Below are 19,192 nucleotides of genomic sequence, written 5' to 3'. Positions count from 1 at the left end.
TAGCGTAATGGCTTTTCAATGTTCCCTGTAGCTGGTGGAGCCACTGACCCCGAGTGGAGCGATGCCCAATCAGGCTCAGATGCGCATCCTTAAAGAAACAGAACTGAAAAAACTCAGAGTGCTGGGATCTGGAGCCTTCGGCACGGTCTACAAGGTTATACACTACACGCACAACATTCACAACACATTCATCTGTCCATTGCCCCTTTGAAATAGACGGTTTGAATGCTGGCATCTTTGCTAATGGGCCACTTACTTCCACACAAAATGAAGATTTTTACAGCCAGTGCACTGAGCTGTATGTGTCATGTGACTGATCACTGTTTAGACTGCAGTTTTTTGCCTAACGAGAACATGCACACACCTTTACTAGTAGTGACTATCCTGAGCTGTCATATGCTTTTACACTTTTAAAGGGATAGTTCACCCGAAAAGAAAAAATCTGTCATAATTTCTCACTTTGATGTTGTTTCAAATGTGAATGAGTTTCTTTATTTTGTTGAACACAAAAGGTGATGTTTTGATCATAGATAGCAGAGCCGGCGCCAGACCATAACTATCAGGGGGGCACTCGGCTTCCAACGGGGGGCACGCAATAGCAACAATTACTTGCGAAAACAAGACATTAAAACAACAAATACAGCAAGCACACACTCATACAACTAGTACAGACTGTCAGCTCATTTCCCGTATAAAGTGCAAAAGACCACAAACTATGCGCAAAACTATTGAACTTCGACCGCGGCATGAGCGCAAGCTGAGCTCCGCTGCGCTCGCGCTTGGCTCGACGCAACAACAAACCACCCTCGCGCGGCGCAAGCCATTGAAATGAATGGGTTTCATAGGGCAGCGCACACCACGTCCTAGCTTTAAAAAAGCCGCTTTACCATAATCACGTCGTAATAGTGTTGGGCGATATGCCCTATTTTCAGATCGTCCTATCGTCAGCCTGTGAGATCGGCGATACACGATATTATCGGGGGGGCGGGGCAGTAGTTTACTCTTTTTTTTATTTGTTAATTTTTTACTCATTATAACAAGTCACTTGATGGGTGGACAAAAAAAACAAGAGCAACATCGTCATGACCGCAACCTTCTTAAACCTGATGCCATTAATGCGAGCGCGTCATTAAAACCCTATCATGATTACTTAATAACTGTAAAAACATGCATCTGCGCACGCACACACACGTGCGCGCACATACAAACAATTCCGTGCATTTGTTTAGTGCTGTTGCAGAAGGCTACATGTGTCAAGCAGTGGTGCTCTCAGAGGAGCCTTTTTAAACGCATCGGTCCAGCGGAACGCGATCATATTTTAAACACAATCATATATTAAACACGAGGGACGTGTTTCTACAACTCCTTGAAATGCATATCATAAACAGGATTAATACCTAGTGATCTGACTTCGGACCGAGCACAGCTCTCTGCAAGTCCGCGAGAGTGAGAGAGGCGCCAATATGCAGCGGGTCATATTTTAAACAAAAAGTAAAGTTTGCCTCAGCTCGCATGAAACGCATTAAACTGAACAAATAAGGATTACTACTTTAGTTTATGTTTAGACTTCGGACAGACGCGAGAGCGCGTGCACGTGACACAGAGAGAAGCGCAGCTGCTCATGACGCGGCGCGCTGGATTTAGTGGTAGAAGGAGACCAAGACGCGCGCATTAAGTCCAGGTACGTGCAAGAAGGAATTCTCTCTTTACAAGCTCTCCGCGTAAAGTGAAGCCCACAAACCCTCATGTGAGGAAAAGCATGCATTGTGGATGTTAATGTAAAACTATGATGATAATAATAATAATAATAACCATTCGCCAACTATCGTCATAACTATCGCCATGAAAGCCTGCCATTGGCGATATGTCTGAAGATCGTCGATACACGATACTATCGTCTATCGGCACAACCCTACGTCGTAATGCTGTTAACGTTCTATAGCCACACTTCACATTTAAACTTACGTAATTTAAAACAACGCTAACTTACCTTTAAAATAGCTGAAGACGGCGTGTAAGAACATTAAACTTCCTTAAAACAGTGTCCTGTAGATTTGTAAATTCCATCTCAACCTCTAATCTCTGAGTTTGAGCCAGTCTGTGTTTGCATGAAGATGAAGCAGGCGGTGCTGGTTCGTTCTAAATGTTCTAATATCTATTTTACACGATCCATAAAATGCCGTGAAAAAACACGCTGCTAGTATCAAGTCACAAATATGCTAAAGACGTGAGACGGGGCAATACATCCAATCAAAGAAACTGGTCTATTTTAATTAAAGAAAACATATATCAACTATATTTTCCTCATTTGATTACATTACAAGTCATGAAACATTCAATGTTTAATTTATTTTAATTATTTTTGATATATATTAAAGTAATAAAAAACTTTGTAGGGGGGGCACAACAACCTGTTCGGGAGGGCACTCCCCGCGAATGCCCCCCCTTGACGCCGGCGCTGATAGATAGTAAGCACACATTTGAGGGTACCCATTGACTTCCATAGTATTTTTTCCTACGTCAATGAGTACCATCAACTATGTGATTACCATCACTTATCAAAATATCTTCTTTTGTGTTCAACATTATAAAGAACAGGTTTTAAACAACATTAGAGTGAGTAAATTATGAAATGTTCATTTTTGGGGAGATCTCTATGAAAATGGTACATAAAGTTGTTTTTTAATCAATATGTGTATTCTATGGGATTTTAACACAGGACCTTGATAGCAAGCAACTGATTAAATCTAAAGGTCACAAACTTGACAATCACTTTCACTTTCATTTATGAGTGTGTTTATACCCTATAACCCACATTACTGGAACAACAACACTTAATGTTTTGGTAGTCTATGTGAGGAAAAATCATTGTTATTAAAGCTGTTTGGGAATCATTTAAAATGCATTTAATTATTATTATTGTGATTTGGACCTCAATCATATATCAGTGTCATGTCGTGTAATATATAGCATTGCGCTATTAATAATAAAAGCATGATTAATATTTTGATTGTAGTTTATATTATTGATGTTATATCAGCAATAAGTTGTGTAATCTAGAAAGTTCAACTGTGTGTTTAAGTGTTCAACTATGTTCATCATGTTTAAAAACTATTTTTGTAACAGAAATGTCATTTTACTACATTATTATCTTAAATTAAATTTATTCATAGAGTTTTTCTAATTTTTAACAGGGCATCTGGGCTCCTGATGGGGAGAATGTAAAGATCCCCGTGGCCATTAAAGTTTTGCGCGAGAACACGTCGCCCAAAGCCAACAAAGAAATCCTGGACGTGAGTGTTGAATTATTTTATTTCTTTTAGTAACATCATTGGGAAGCATCAATAATCACATTTATTACAGGGTACATGCATTATGTCATTCTTGATCTCTATCATACATGAACACACTTAAATTTGTTTTTACATTTTCTGCATGCGTTAAATTGCAGTTCAGTATAGGTGTTAAAATGCTTAAGCGCACTTTTACACCAGAGGTTATGATGGGCACCCAAGTTTATTCGATATCAGAGATGTCACCATGTAGATAGAAACGCATTTTAGCGTTCCGGCTCTGTCTCGGTCTGGTTTAAAAAAAAAAGCGTCTTCATGCAAAATATAATTTCCAAAAATGTATGTGTTCAGCTATTTATTTTGTTCGTCTAAAGTGCACATCGATATGAATATGAACATTTTGTGTCCACAGGAGGCGTATGTGATGGCAGGTGTTGCCAGCCCGCATGTGTGCCGTTTGTTGGGTATCTGTCTCACCTCGACGGTTCAGCTGGTTACTCAGCTCATGCCATACGGATGCTTGCTGGATTACGTCAGAGAGAACAAAGACCACATTGGCTCTCAGTATCTCCTCAACTGGTGTGTTCAGATTGCTAAGGTAAGACATCTACAGCATCACATCAGTACAAATTATACAAGTCCCTGTATGTAAAAATTGAGACTAAAATCTCATAATCTGATTATGGGCAGGCATCAAAGTTTGATTTCACATTGATTATTGACTCACATATATTTTCACATATTTTCTTTATCAGTCCTTCCAGAAAAATGGAAGCTTAATAAAAAATTGAATTTTTGTGATCGTTGTGGGCAAAAATACTTGATCTTGCGGCATGTTTTCTTAAAAAATGCGATGGAATATGCAGAATATTTATGCAATGAAACTGCTGGAACTGCAAAAACTGAGGTTGGGGTTTGCAGTTTTTCAATGATCACTTCACTTCATAACATTCCCATAGCAACAGGGGGCATGGCTGCGATTGTGTAAAGTAAATGCAACATTTTCAACTCTCTGCTAAGATATATGTGACTTTTTGCTACAAAAATGCGGGGATTATGAGGGTGATTCTCACGAAAACTTGGTTTTAAAAATGTCAAGCATGAAAATGTAAAAATTGCTTAAATTTACTTTTTTTCCCACCAGACATTGAAAAACAAAGTCTGGAGTAAATGGGAACATTAATTTAAAAAATTTTACTTATCATTTAACACTTTTTGTAACATAATTTAAAAAATTAGTCCTAAAAATCTCATTACCCCAACAGTCAGAAAACATCAACACTGACATATTTTCAAAATGACATGACAAACCTGAAAGAACATAATTTGGAGATTTGCATTTAAAATCAAAGTATTATGCTTCTATTAATTAAATTACTTTTAATAAGCATCTGTTGCGGTAATGATAATCAAAATGTCGTGTAAGCATTCTGACAAGACAATATTTCAAATTAACTGTAAAAAAATGATCTTACCTGGTAGCCATCTTGAAGTAACTGGTCCATGTGCTTGGTCACTCAAAATCAAACTTTATTAAAATTCTGTATGTGTGCTTAAACTGTTCTCAAAAAGTGTTGCGGAGGATGAGAACATCAGGCATGGACACATCATTTTCCTAATTTTTCTTCATTATTATTATACATGAATATTCAGTAAATATTTTTTCTGTCATCTAAAGTAGTCTAGCAAAACATCCATTTATTTTTTTTCTTAATATTTTTGTGTTAATTTGATTAAATTACAACATAACGCATGTTCAAACACAGCCGGACACATTGCGGTAATGAGAATTTCAGCAGAAAATGAGATAAAATTTACAATTATAAATTCTTATGTTGAAATCACACATTGTGCAAGGTAGAACACAGTATTGTGTTAATTCTGATGCTTTTTAATGTTACTATATTACACATTTTAAAGCTAAAATCATTAGTGCCGTGGTGTTTCAATGGTTTCGTGAGAATCACCCATGAAATCATGGAAATTTGCTATTTATGCGGCAAAAGTGCGGTGTATTTGAAAAAATGTACGCCCCCGCATAAATATGCGGACTTTGGCTGATTATGCCAATGTTGAAAAAATATTTTATGTTGAAAAAAGTAAATCACAAAACTGACTTTAACTATGACTATGTCACTTATCTCAGAATAGTGAATATTCTTTCATCATGTACTGTATTTTTCCAGATCCGTTAAACTTTTTTTCTTCTGTGGCACACAAAAGGGGATATTTAACAGGAGGTTTATATTGCTCTTTTAAAAGTATGCTGTGACCAGGAGCTTTCTGGTTCCAAAAAAATAAAAAACATAGTTTGAATAGTCTAAATAGTTTACTTTGTGTGAGACCGGTCAAAAATAATGAACTCACAATCTGCCGACATCTCCTTTCAAATCCATTGTGTGAACCGTGATATCTGACATGTCATGTCTGTGTTTGTGTACTCAGGGCATGAGTTACCTTGAAGATGTGAGGCTGGTGCACCGAGACCTTGCAGCTCGAAATGTTCTTGTAAAAAACCCAAACCATGTGAAGATTACAGACTTTGGTTTGGCCAGACTGCTAGACATAGATGAGACGGAATACCACGCGGACGGGGGAAAGGTGTGTGTTTGATGTTGAAATGCCATACTGAGTCTATTTGTCTAGTGTCTAGGCAGCTTTTTAATTTATTTGCATCTTTTTAACACTATTCACAATTTACATTTATTCTCAACAAAACGAACAGTGTCAGTAAATCTAATATTCTATTTTTTTTTAATATACAGTGAGATAATGCTTAATTCATAATATTCATAAAATTATAAGCTAAAGTGTTGAGTGTTTAGTGTGACCTGCCCCTTTAGGGGGTTGCACACAGGAAGCGCAGCTCAGCGCTGCGCCGTTCTAAAAATCGAACACATTGTTTTCTATGAGTATACGCACACCGGCGCCAACAGGTGGTGCCTGTCCGCGCCGCCCAGCTTTGACTCAGGAAGTTGCTCAAATCCCTGTCGTGCCACACAGCGCCACTCACATAGTTTAACATTAAATAACATCATATTTGTCCCTAATCATTAACGATTAACAGTGGCTGCTAATGTAGAGTTTGCATTTTGAAGTAGACGCTAACTGACGAAGCTCACGCTATTTAATGTGAACTTCCGGTTTACGATACCTCCGAGTTGTCCTAGACGCTGAGCTGCGCGGCCGGTGTGCGACCCCTTTTACACTTGACCGATAGCAAGAACTTACAGGAACTCTTAAAGTGAAATGAAATCCAAATTTTTTAATTCTTATCGAATGACTTTAGGGCTTTAGTGACCTTAAAAGAGTTCAAGATGTGTTTAATGCATGGGTCTTCAACAGGAGGTCCGTGGTGGGATTACTGGAGGTCCTCCAAATATTGTTTAAAATCAAAATATTTTATTTTTGAAAAATGAAATTAAGCATAAAAGAAAAATGCATTACTAAGGCCAATAAAAAAAAATAAACTTGACTAAAATGAAGAGCATAACATTCCCACCATAAAATATATTTAGTTAATTTGCATATATATATTTTTTTTTAATTAACATAAATTGTTATGAAGTATGCCAAAATTTTTTATTTTAATATTTTTGTAACGTAATCATTATAAAATTTGTAAATCCAGTCTTAATTTATGTTCTGGAGTCCCTGCTCCTTCTCCCTATCTATTTAAGGGGTTCAAAGTTGAAGAGCTCTGGTTTAATGCCAAAAGAGATCACACTAAAATTGACTTTTACCTGAAAAATTATATTTTGTTCTAAAAATTGTTTTTTATTTTTTACATTTTGTGCACAGTTCCTGTATTTTTAAAAAGAGAGGGAAAATAAACATGGCTGGTTATTAAAACTTTGCTGACATTGAAGCTGGCTTTGGCACAATACTTTATCTGTGTGTTTATGTGTAGGTGCCAATCAAATGGATGGCGCTGGAGTCCATATTACACAGAAAGTTCACTCACCAAAGTGACGTATGGAGTTACGGTTAGTATTAACATGGGGTTACAGTTACTCTCCTGTAATTGTCAATCCTCTGGTTTAAAATAGCTTTTGAGTTGTGACTCTGTTCGTCTCAGGGGTGACTGTATGGGAACTGATGACCTTTGGCATGAAACCATATGACCACATACCGGCACGGGACATTCCAGAACTGCTGGAAGGGGGGGAGAGACTCCCCCAGCCCTTCATCTGTACCATAGATGTCTACATGATCATGGTCAAATGTTAGTGATTTTATGTGATGAAGATTTAACAAAGAGAAATGTGTTTTTATTTGTCAAAATTTTAAGGAATATTCCAGATAGATGGCATCTGTCGATTACCACAAAATTGTTTAATTTTTAGCTTGGAATAACAGACAAAAAGGTGTTTATGTTAATGCAGTTACAATGGAAGTCTATGTAATGGATGGTGTATAGGCAGCCGGTTGTTATCGCAGAAATAAGCCCAAGCAGAGGGTCTTGTATCACACTGAAGGGGCATATTTCGTGATAACAAATGGCTTCTTCTACATTATCTCGCTTATTATGGCTATTTACTTCATAAGTAAGGTAAGAAACATTAAATATTGATTTGAAATGCAGACCTGTAGAGAGGAAAACCCATTTACTTTCGGTTTTAAAGGGACACTCCACTTTTTTTTGAAAATATGCTCATTTTCCAGTTCCTTCAGAGTTAAACAATTATTTTTTACCATTTTGGAATCCATTCAGCCGATCTCCGGGTCTGGTGGTTCTACTTTTAGCATAGCTTAGCATAATCCATTGAATCTGATTGGACCGTTGGCATCGTGCTCGGAGGTGACCAAAGAGTTTTGATATTTTTGCAATGATATTACGTTGTGCCCGCGAATAGTCCCCTGCTATTGAAAGTTAACAAGGGGACTATTTTCGGGCGCTGCGTAATATCATTGCGCCTGCTGCAGCCATGTTACGGAAGCCAAATCCTTGATTATTACGCAAGAATGAGAGTATAGTTACTAGCCATATCTGCCAGATTTCTGTCGGTCTTAGTATACAATGTAACTAGAGAAGAGTCAAGTTTTAAATAAGAAAAATATCGAAACTTTTTGGTCATTTTTGAGCGCGATGCTAACGGTCTTACCAGATTCAATGGATTATGCTAAGCTATGCTAAAAGTGGTAGCGCCAGACCTGAAGATCAGCTGAATGGATTCCAAAATGGTAAAAATCTAATGTTTAACTCTTGGGGAGCTGGAAAATGAGCATATTTTCAAAATAAAGTGGAGTGTCCCTTTAAGATAAGATGTTCAAATGTCAGAAACATACTATTTGATATAATCATTTGTATTTATAATGTCAAATATGTTATTAAAAGACATTTATATCTAATTTTATTGTAATATTAAACTGAAAATGTATTAGATGTCTAACTCATAGCCCAAAAATAATTGAAATAAATAAATCTAATCAAAGACCTTGTAATCACTGATGGAATATCATTAATCTCGCAAGTTATTTTGGCAAAAACTACATGTAACCAAAATACCAAATTCAAGGTTATTTTGGCTAGAAGTGGGTTACTCATATTGGGTTTATATTTAGTAACCTAGACGGTGAACTGACGGCTGTTCCTTGCTGGAAAGGGTTTACAAGCAGAAGGGTTAATGTTGAGTTTATTTTGTAAAGTTGTCTAAATTGTCCTATTGATGTGAGACTAAATTTCTAGGTGGATGAACTTCTGGTTATAAACTGACTAAATGTCATGCAAGTTAAATCAAGCAGGCTTACAAGCTTATACATTTGTTATGACTTCACAAAGACAAGCAATTCTGTTCCTCCATTCTCATACCATGCATAATGTTTAAGCATTATTGGTTTATTATCAAAACTTAATAACATGTATTTATCCCAGAAACATTGTTTCTGTTGCTGTATGGATGCCTTGTACAAGATTCCATTGTAATTACATTACTACACAAACCTTTCGTCTGTGTTAACCGACCACATGTCACAGATGTGTCCATAGAGTTTAACTTTGAACCTGGAGCATTTGTTAAAGCATTACTGTATTTTGGTGACCGTTTAATGATTTTTCCCAGGCTGGATGATTGATCCGGACAGTCGACCACGATTCAAGGAGCTTGTGACCGAGTTCGCCAATATGGCACGTGATCCTCCACGTTACGTCGTCATTCAAGTAAGTGTATGAATTTTCATGGCCTTATGGTCATAACATCTCTAGATCTGAGCTTGTAACCCTAAGTTCACTGGTTCAATTTTCACACTTGTCAGTAAGCAACTAAGACGCCCTTGAGCAAGGCACCTTTCCCCCAGTTGCTCCCACTGCCACTGGATGTGTGTGCTCACTACTTTTTGAGTTTTTGAGTATGACTTACTATTCTTGACAATCACTTTCACAGTTTATTGGTAGAATAATATAGACCATTTCATTGGACACATGTGCATTGTCGCCAGGTACGTAGTGGACATTTTAAAAGTGTGGGGGAAAGGTACTTGTATATGTATACACTCTCAAAAAGGATGTGTTCCTTTTTACACATCTTTTTGTGTTAAGTTTTAAACACATTATGTGTCATTTTGTGTTAAAATAAAACACAAAATGTGTTGTTTCAATAATAACACAGAGATGGGTGAATCAACACTTATGTGTTGTTTTTAACACATTCGTTCTAAGATTGTATAGTAAAGCAAAATAAAGTAAACTGTGGCATATTAGACCAAACAAATTCTTTATATAGTAGTCTACCAGTAAAATTGATAAAAAAATTGGGACCAAAAATTATTTAGACACGTTGACCCGACCAGACCAAGCGGTTTTTTCTTTTTGTAATTTGTTCTTAAAAACGAGTAAATGTTCAGTAATAGAAAACAAAAAACAAAAGAAAATATTATAACAAATTATGAACAATAGCACACATAATTATAAAATAAGAAGCATACAAATAAAGAGTGCTTTTTATGTTTTTCATGTTGGTCTGTAAAAACGTAATCAAATGTAAAAAAATTCTGCATGCATAGTCTTATACTGCATACCCTAAATTCACCATAGATTCGTCCTTCTTGCGGTTTCAAAAGTTAATCAGTCAAGTCAAATAAATGATTTTTTCTTGGTCCGTTGTTATCTGAACATTAGAAACAGCATACTTTCACTTAAAGAATAAGTGCACGCCCATACGGCAAAAAATATATTTTTAAATATACAAAAAAATGGCCAAAAAATATATGTGCTGAAATATATTTTGGAATGTGTTTAGAAAAATACAATTTTCACCAATATATTTATGGCCATTTTTTAAAAATATATTTTAAAAGTAATACATTTTAAAGCTTTAAAAAATGTTTAGCCGTCCATATAGAAAATATATTCACGTCGCATTTGAAGAAAAACTTTGTTACGAACCTGTAAACATAACAGTTTTAAAAAGGTTAAAATTAAATATATTTTCATCTTCAAAAATATACTTTATAAATTCACTTGTATTTAGCATAAATTTAAATATATTTAGGCAAAACATTTTTTTTTTGCCATATGGGATGTAAAATTTGAAATGTATTTGCTTCCCCTTGAAATACATTTTGAAATATATGTTGACATATGAAGGTTAAAACTAAATGTATTTCCAAATTAAAATATATTCAATTGAGCATAACATTCTACAAAATGTATTTAGCATATATTTAAAATATATTAATTGTGCGGATCCAATAGCCTACTATGCGTTTAATTTTTTAACGCTTTTATTCACCTTAAGACATAAGCACTATTCGGACAGGATTAGTTTTCCAAACGACGTTTGAGTTTCAACATGTCCCCCACGACGTCTGTGAATTTATGTACCGATTTGGACGGGATAAAAATTTTCAGGCTATTCCAGAGATGGGAGTGTCTGTTTCATGCATTTGGCCGTTGTAGAAGATCATGTGCTCTGGATACGCGTGTTTGTAATGTTTGATATTTTGCTTTAAATGTAAAATTATTACAGAACATGTAATTTATTAATTTAAAGTTTACCAAATCAAAAGAACTTATACAAATTCTACTAAAGTAGCCTACATATTTTAAATAACTGGCTGCTTATAATAAACCCAAATGAAGAAATAATGATTAATAACAATTTATTATCTTAATTAACATTACCATTTCCCTAGTTAAACAAAATAAGGTTGAGTTTACCTTATACTGATATTACAGTGGCCAGTCTTAACAGTGTTTAATATTCAGCTCGTGTTGATTTAATTATTTTATTTTGCCGAATGGAAAAAAAAACATCCATATCTGAATGAATGGGACTTAGGAAGTACAATATAAGCGCGTTAGTAAGACCTTACGGCAGATCACGTTGGCCAAAACATGACAAGAACCGCATTTTCAAAAGATATTGCGGGCAAACACCGACATTTGCATCCGGTTGGGATTAAATTTCTCAGAGGACCTCTTGAGTCCAGCGAAAAACAGTAGGTAAATTGCTCTGGAATTCTTATGGAGGTCGTCAGAGACAAACACAGACATGCCCGATTCGTACGGGTTTAAAAACACAGAGGACCTCTGAGAAGCACGATTTTCTCAAAGGTCCCCTGTAAAACTAATCCCCGTCCGAATAGGGCTATAGACTGTGTTTACGTAGATAATTACGGCATTTTAGATAGTTTTGTGTAAATATGTACGTTTAAGCGCAAGATAACATGAACTTGGTGTTTGGGCACTGTCTGAAGAATTAAGATGCGGGTGTCAAACAAACAAAAATACATGGGTGGAATGGTGATGGAGTTGAAAACTGCGGGGGATATGTCCTCCGTGCCCCCCTCATGGTTACGCGAAATAAATTGATCTTCCAGTCTGTATTTATTTATTGTTCTGGCTAGTGGTTAGCTGATCTCTGAAACAAATATCTTGTCCAATATGTTTTGGTTTGCTAAAGACGAGGGGAGACGACGAGCATGGATCACAACTGTGTGGAGAGGTTTGGCAGCCAGGCAAGAATTCAGTGATCTGTAGCTAACATTGTATACATTCATTTTACACAGTAACGTTAGCTCAGTGTAATAGTTGATATGCGTAAGATATGATATATGAACAAGAGTTATTTATTAGTCATCTATTTCCCTAAATAAGTACTGTATTGTTATTATTGACTCTTTGTGGAAGTTTACCAGAAGTTGCGTTCGTCTATAATCCTGTTCTCTTTTTTTTCGATGAACACAAACATACCCATGTGATAGAGTTTTACAGTTTTTTTGTGTCTTGCAGAACGACGAGCAAATGAGTTTGTCGAGTCCAGTAGACAGCGCCTTCTTCAGGGCGTTATTGGCAGAAGAGGGGGGGAACGTGAAGGAGTTCCTGGACGCAGAGGAATATCTGGTGCCCCAGCCTGGTCTCTTTAATATACAAGGAGAAAGCAGACCCAATGGACCCAGCAGACGTCAATCACACCGGGTCAGGGAGAGCTTCATTCTTTGTTTGTTAGAGATCAGATTCAGAGCAATGATCAAAACATATAGAGTTTTTACAGTTTTTGGATCAGTGTATGCTTTAGTGTTTTATAAGTTTGATAAGAGCACCACCTAGTGGATAATAGCGTAAATATGGATTGCCGTAAAAACTCGTCAATGGCAGGGAAGCGTTTTCTCTTAATTGACGAGATAACACGTCAATGGCAGGGAATTATTACAAATTGCTTTGTTTATCTTCTTCAGAGTACAGATCAGATCTTAGAGACAGACGGTATGCCAAGCGGCAGGGGTTTGTACTCCTCTGTCAGCACGCTGGGGCAGTACCCGACTCTTCCTATGGGAGCAACGGCCAATGGGATGTGGCCAGGAGCACAGTACCCCGCACTAGTACGGAGCATATCACACCGTTCAGCTGGGGGCCAATCAGACTCTGTGTTTCTGGATGGGGACATAGAGGAAGACGGTCCGCCGTCCAGTCCTGGACGCTACTCTAAAGATCCCACCATGCCCAATGGCATCGACGGAGATGTGGAGTGCGACGGCCCTGTTGATTTCTCATCATACACGCTTCCACGCGGAGCACACACACAACCCGGTGAGTGCAATATATGATCGGATGCAGTTCAGAGTTAACATTAAAAAAAAAAAATTCCAAGTGTAATGAGATTCATTTGATTATGAAAAGTGTGCTTTATATATTAAAATATAGCCAGGTGTAAAATGACGCATGACGTCATAAAAAAAGTCATTTTGGCATATGGTCTAGTGCAGTGGCGGACGGTTTTTCTTTTCAAAATATGTGTTCATATACACTCACCTAAAGGATTATTAGGAACACCTGTTCAATTTCTCATTAATGCAATGGTTGGGGGGATGTTTTCTTGGCACACTTTTGGCCCTTAGTGCCAATCAGGCATTGTTTAAATGCCACGGCCTACCTGAGCATTGTTTCTGACCATGTCCATCCCTTTATGACCACCATGTACCCATCCTCTGATGGCTACTTCCAGCAGGATAATGCACCATGTCACAAAGCTCGAATCATTTCAAATTGGTTTCTTGAACATGACAATGAGTTCACTGTACTAAAATGGTCCCCGCAGTCACCAGATCTCAACCCAATAGAGCATCTTTGGGATGTGGTGGAGCTTTGTGCCCTGGATGTGCATCCCACAAATCTCCATCAACTGCAAGATGCCATCCTATCAATATGGGCCAACATTTCTAAAGAATGCTTTCAGCACCTTGTTGAATCAATGCAATGTAAAATTAAGGCAGTTCTGAAGGCGAAAGGGGGTCAAACACAGTATTAGTATGGTGTTCCTAATAATCCTTTAGGTGAGTGTATGTGTTAAATGCCATTTCACAATGACAATTTTAATGCTAATATTTTTTTTGTTCGCAGAGTATGTGAACCAGGATGTGCCATCAGAGCGTCCCAGCACCCTTCCACGCAAAGCAAGAGAGAGACGGCTTATGAACGGTCTGTGTACAGGGCACAGCGTGGAGAACCCAGAGTATCTGGTGCCTATAAACAACATCACGCCCATGTCGCCAGCCTTCGACAACCCCTACTATCATGATATTGCAGCTAAAGCGGTGACTGGAGCGTCAATAAATGGCGGCACAGCTCACAGGCAGCCCAACGGCTATATGACCCCGACAGCAGAAAACCCAGAATACCTGGGTTTAGCCGAGACTTGGACTCAAATCGATTATGCTTGAGAGGAGTAATACAGAGATGAATGTGTTGAGTGAATGAATGTGACTTTTTTAAATCTCCACAAAACCCATGTAGCATTCTGTTGTATTTTTGAACTTGAAGATGGATGCACTTCCGGTCTTTGCCAAAAGAAAAATCTACGTCGGAAATGTATCTGATGAAAACCATGGTACAGATGATGAACAACACTGGAGCGAACGAAATGTCTCGGATTCTTTTTGTATTTCTATTTTCGGTCATCTCACGAAAACATTGTCACACCTCTTACTGGAGTTTCGATTCTGAGCACGGACCGTACACACGTTGGTTTACAGACGGTTGGACGGAGTGAAAGCAGATCTGTTGTGTGTGTAAAGGCCCTGGGTGAGCAGCTAGGCTTAAATGCCAATTATAGCCACTGGAAATGGTGCATTGTGTGTGCAACTATGAAGATTTAACATTTCTTCTCTGTGATATATATAAATATACATATACTTTGTGTTTTCACACTATAAAATTTCTTACGTTTGATTAATAATAAAAATAAATCATCTTTATGGGCTTTGAAGCAGATGTACAGAAAAATGAACCTACATGTATAGTAAGGGCAAAATTTGCCAAAGAAATGACCTGGTCTTATTTTACCCCAAAATCTTATCATCCTAAAATTATGTTTTTTAATTCATATTGAAAAGGAAATCCCAAAATGTATATTTTGCAAATGGAAAAGAAAACAAAGCCATTTTTGTGTTATTATTTTGTTATTTGTGACATTAGTTTCATTCTCATTTTGCATCAGCTGTTTTACGTTACGTTTTATGTTCTTACCTCAACTTAGACAAATTAATACGTACCTACCTTTTTCAATGCGTGCACTTAATGTCGTAAACGTGTTAGCATTTAGCCTAGCCCCATTCATTCCTTAGGATCCAAACAGGGATGAATTTAGAAGCCACCAAACACTTCCATGTTTTCTTTATTTAAAGATTGTTAGTAGTTACATGAGTAAATATGGTGGCACAAAATAAAACGCGGCGATTCGCAACATTAAAGGTGCAGTATGTAGATTTTAGCGACATCTAACAGTGAGATTGCTCAATCTACTTTTCACTGAAATGCACAAACATGTCGTCTAAGACAAAATACAGTAGTGACAAAACGCGCCCTGTAGAGCAGTTTGTCCTTGTAGGGCTACTGTAGAAACATGGCGGCGCAAAATGCCATAAGAGGACGTAGATAAAAATAGCTCATTTTGAGGTAATAAACGCATAATAGTTCATTATGTGAGGTCTTTATACACCACTAATAATATAGTTATGTATATTATATTGCATTTCTGTTATTAGGTCCTTCTAGAAGTTACACACTGCACCTTTAAGTGAACGCATTGAAAAAAGATAGTTCAGGTAAGAACATAGTAAAATATTGAAAAATGGTGGTGTTTTCCTTTAAAGGAATAGTCTACTCATTTTTAATATTAAAATATGTTTTTACCTTAACTAAAAATTGTTGATACATCCCTCTATCATCTGTGTGCGTGCACGTTAGCGCTGGAGCGCGCTGCGACGCTTCGATAGCATTTAGCTTAGCCCCATTCATTCAATGGTACCATTTAGAGATAAAGTTAGAAGTGACCAAACACATCAACGTTTTTCCTATTTAAGACGAGTAGTTATTCGATACAAAATAAAACGTAGCGCTTTTCTAAGCGGATTTAAAAGAGGAACTATATTTTATGGCGTAATAGCACTTTTGGGAGTACTTCGACTCGCCTGAAAAGTCCGCTTCCCCTTCTCACTCTCATAATGGGAGAGGGAGGGTGTTACTGCGCCGAGTCGAAGTACTCCTAAAAGTGCTATTACGCCATAAAATATAGTTCCTCTTTTAAATCCGCTTAGAAAAGCGATACGTTTTATTTTGTATCGAATAACTACTCGTCTTAAATAGGAAAAACGTTGATGTGTTTGGTCACTTCTAACTTTATCTCTAAATGGTACCATTGAATGAATGGGGCTAAGCTAAATGCTATCGAAGCGTCGCAGCGCGCTCCAGCGCTTACGTGCGCGCGCACAGATGATGGAGGGATGTGTCAACGGTTCTTGGTTGGGGTAGTAACATATTTTGGTGTTGAAAATGAGTAGACTATTCCTTTAAGGAGTGATTTTCTTTAGATTTTCTTACTGATAAAAACAATTTCTACTGTGCAAAAATGTATTGTAATAATTTTTATTCAAATTGGCACAAATTAAAAGCTGTACCAAAAATACTACATCATGTTTAAATACTTGACAGAAATGAGATTTTAATTAAGAATGTAATAAAAATAATGTCACAACCGAGACAGCAGAAAATGTTGGGCCGGATCCGTACCGGATCTGCACCAAAGTCGGCAGCTCAGGTGTGTATTTGGCCTAGAGTCATTTGCTGGGAATGCAAAAATCATATAGCTGTCCAAAAATAGGCTGCTTTTTCTTATTATTTTTATAAGAAATCCGGTTTTGGGGTAAAATACAACCTGGAAATTTCATTTTTTTTAGATTCACCTGACGATGTTATCGCCTCATGTGTTGTATATTTGTATTCTTTATAATGTTAAAAATCTTTCAAGGGAATCTAGAGACGTTTTAGTCTAAGTGGGTTTCTTATTTGCAGTAATGTATACAACATGGTATTAATTGATGTACAGGGGTGCTTTTAGACTAATTTCTAATGTTGCAACAAGGAGGATCAATTTAAACTTTTTTTTTTTTTTGATCATTTACTATGTCTGTTTTTATAATTTAATGAAGCACCTCCTACTTATTTAAATTGTGTCACATATAGGGTGATATGGCATAAACTACCAGTCATTCAGCGCACACTTTTAAAGCAAGTTTTGTAAGAAACAAATCAGCAACATAGCTGCCATGTCTTTGTCCCTTCAAAGTGCATCATTTATGCTGTTTGGAGCGCACTGAGAGACTCCTAAAACTGAAGCCAGTGTTGTGGAGTAAAGACTTCACATTTAAGAATGCGATCTGATTTCCATATATTAGCAGCTGTGGCCTCTGGGTGGATGAACGGCCCTTCAATGCCTCCATTGTTCCAAATTACAACGTGATCTCTTTGTTAACTGCAGCGTCCAGTTAATGTGTCACTTCTTTAAAGCGTGTGTATGTGTTATTTGATACGTCATTACACATGGGGGAATTTTTATACATTATTCAGTCATCATAACAACTAGATTATAGCATCTTGATGTTTTTTTATCCGCATTTTTTTGGTTACACAGCACTAACTTGAATATGAATATTTAAATATTGCATTGAGAATGTTTGAAATTGCGAGTCACTGATGAATGTTAATGAAATTGTGACGTGAAAAAATGAAATGCACGCTAATGGTACTCCAGAGTATTTTGATGTTAGCCCAAACAATGACATGATTGTATTTCACAATAAGGAATGGGGGAAAACTGGGAATTTTTGCTTTGTTGCTATCCATAACCAACCTTTCGAATGTCCATGCTGTTAGTTCAGTTTGATAAATTCATCAGAATGAATAGAAAATCACAGTTTACTTTAAATACAGTGTGTCTTTTCTGTACTGCTTGAGGAATCAAATGAAATTCCAGTTTGTTGGAATGAACTGAGACGCCAACATTGCCTCAAATAGTAGTGTGATTTTGTGATGGGACTTTTAAAACAATCATTATTATTTTAGCAATTTCATTTAGTGATGCAGAAATCTTTGTTACCTGTTTTGGTATGCAATTCTCTGCTCGCAGGAGGTGTAAGATAAATGTTTTTCATAATACTATTTTTGTACTTCAGTTTCAGGACCCAATGTCATAAACCAGTGCAGTGATGCCAGCAGTATCCAATACTAGAAGTCTATGCAAGCACATTGAAGGAATTGTAAAATCTGTCATGACCATGATTTGAACAGTAATTGTACATTTGGAATGTTTTATATGTACTTTTTATATGCAAATTGTCCAGATCTATCATTATATTGTAGACTCGAGTTAATGTAATATTGCTATTCTTCCTGTGAGCCATTAAAGTGTAAATATACTTTATGAAATCTTTATGAATGAATTTTGCGTTGTATTTACAGGATCACATAAATATTGGAGACTTTTGAATACGTTGCTTCTGTATATGGGTGATTCTCACGAAACCATTGAAACACCACGGCACTAATGATTTTAGCTTTAAAATGTGTAATATAGTAACATTAAAAAGCATCAGAATTAACACAATACTGTGTTCTACCTTGCACAATGTGTGATTTCAACATAAGAATTTATAATTGGAAATTTTATCTCATTTTCTGCTGAAATTCTCATTACCGCAATGTGTCCGGCTGTGTTTGAACATGCGTTATGTTGTAATTTAATCAAATTAACACAAAAATATTAAGAAAAAAAAATAAATGGATGTTTTGCTAGACTACTTTAGATGACAGAAAAAATATTTACTGAATATTCATGTATAATAATAATGAAGAAAAATTAGGAAAATGATGTGTCCATGCCTGATGTTCTCATCCTCCGCAACACTTTTTGAGAACAGTTTAAGCACACATACAGAATTTTAATAAAGTTTGATTTTGAGTGACCAAGCACATGGACCAGTTACTTCAAGATGGCTACCAGGTAAGATCATTTTTTTTACAGTTAATTCGAAATATTGTCTTGTCAGAATGCTTACACGACATTTTGATTATCATTACCGCAACATATGCTTATTAAATGTTAATTTAATTAAAAGAAGCATAA

General features: G+C 36.6%; 1 protein-coding gene across 1 annotated transcript in view; it reads left to right on the top strand.

Moving 5' to 3' along the window:
- The window catches only part of erbb2 (erb-b2 receptor tyrosine kinase 2), a 51,833-nt gene extending 36,883 nt beyond the window's left edge, over positions 1-14,950 (top strand). Inside the window, exons 18-27 of the mRNA XM_055175722.2 lie at positions 32-154; positions 3,195-3,293; positions 3,706-3,891; positions 5,739-5,894; positions 7,204-7,279; positions 7,372-7,518; positions 9,356-9,453; positions 12,526-12,711; positions 12,972-13,323; positions 14,134-14,950. Coding sequence (XP_055031697.2) covers positions 32-154; positions 3,195-3,293; positions 3,706-3,891; positions 5,739-5,894; positions 7,204-7,279; positions 7,372-7,518; positions 9,356-9,453; positions 12,526-12,711; positions 12,972-13,323; positions 14,134-14,453 — 1,743 coding nt within the window. The 3' untranslated portion in view covers positions 14,454-14,950. The remainder of the gene's footprint in view (positions 1-31; positions 155-3,194; positions 3,294-3,705; positions 3,892-5,738; positions 5,895-7,203; positions 7,280-7,371; positions 7,519-9,355; positions 9,454-12,525; positions 12,712-12,971; positions 13,324-14,133) is intronic.
- The last annotated feature ends 4,242 nt before the right edge of the window (positions 14,951-19,192 follow it).

This window comes from Misgurnus anguillicaudatus, chromosome 4 (assembly GCF_027580225.2).
Source record: "Misgurnus anguillicaudatus chromosome 4, ASM2758022v2, whole genome shotgun sequence".
NCBI classification, from domain to species: Eukaryota; Metazoa; Chordata; class Actinopteri; order Cypriniformes; family Cobitidae; genus Misgurnus; species Misgurnus anguillicaudatus.
This window is presented reverse-complemented; position numbering and strand designations above follow the sequence as displayed.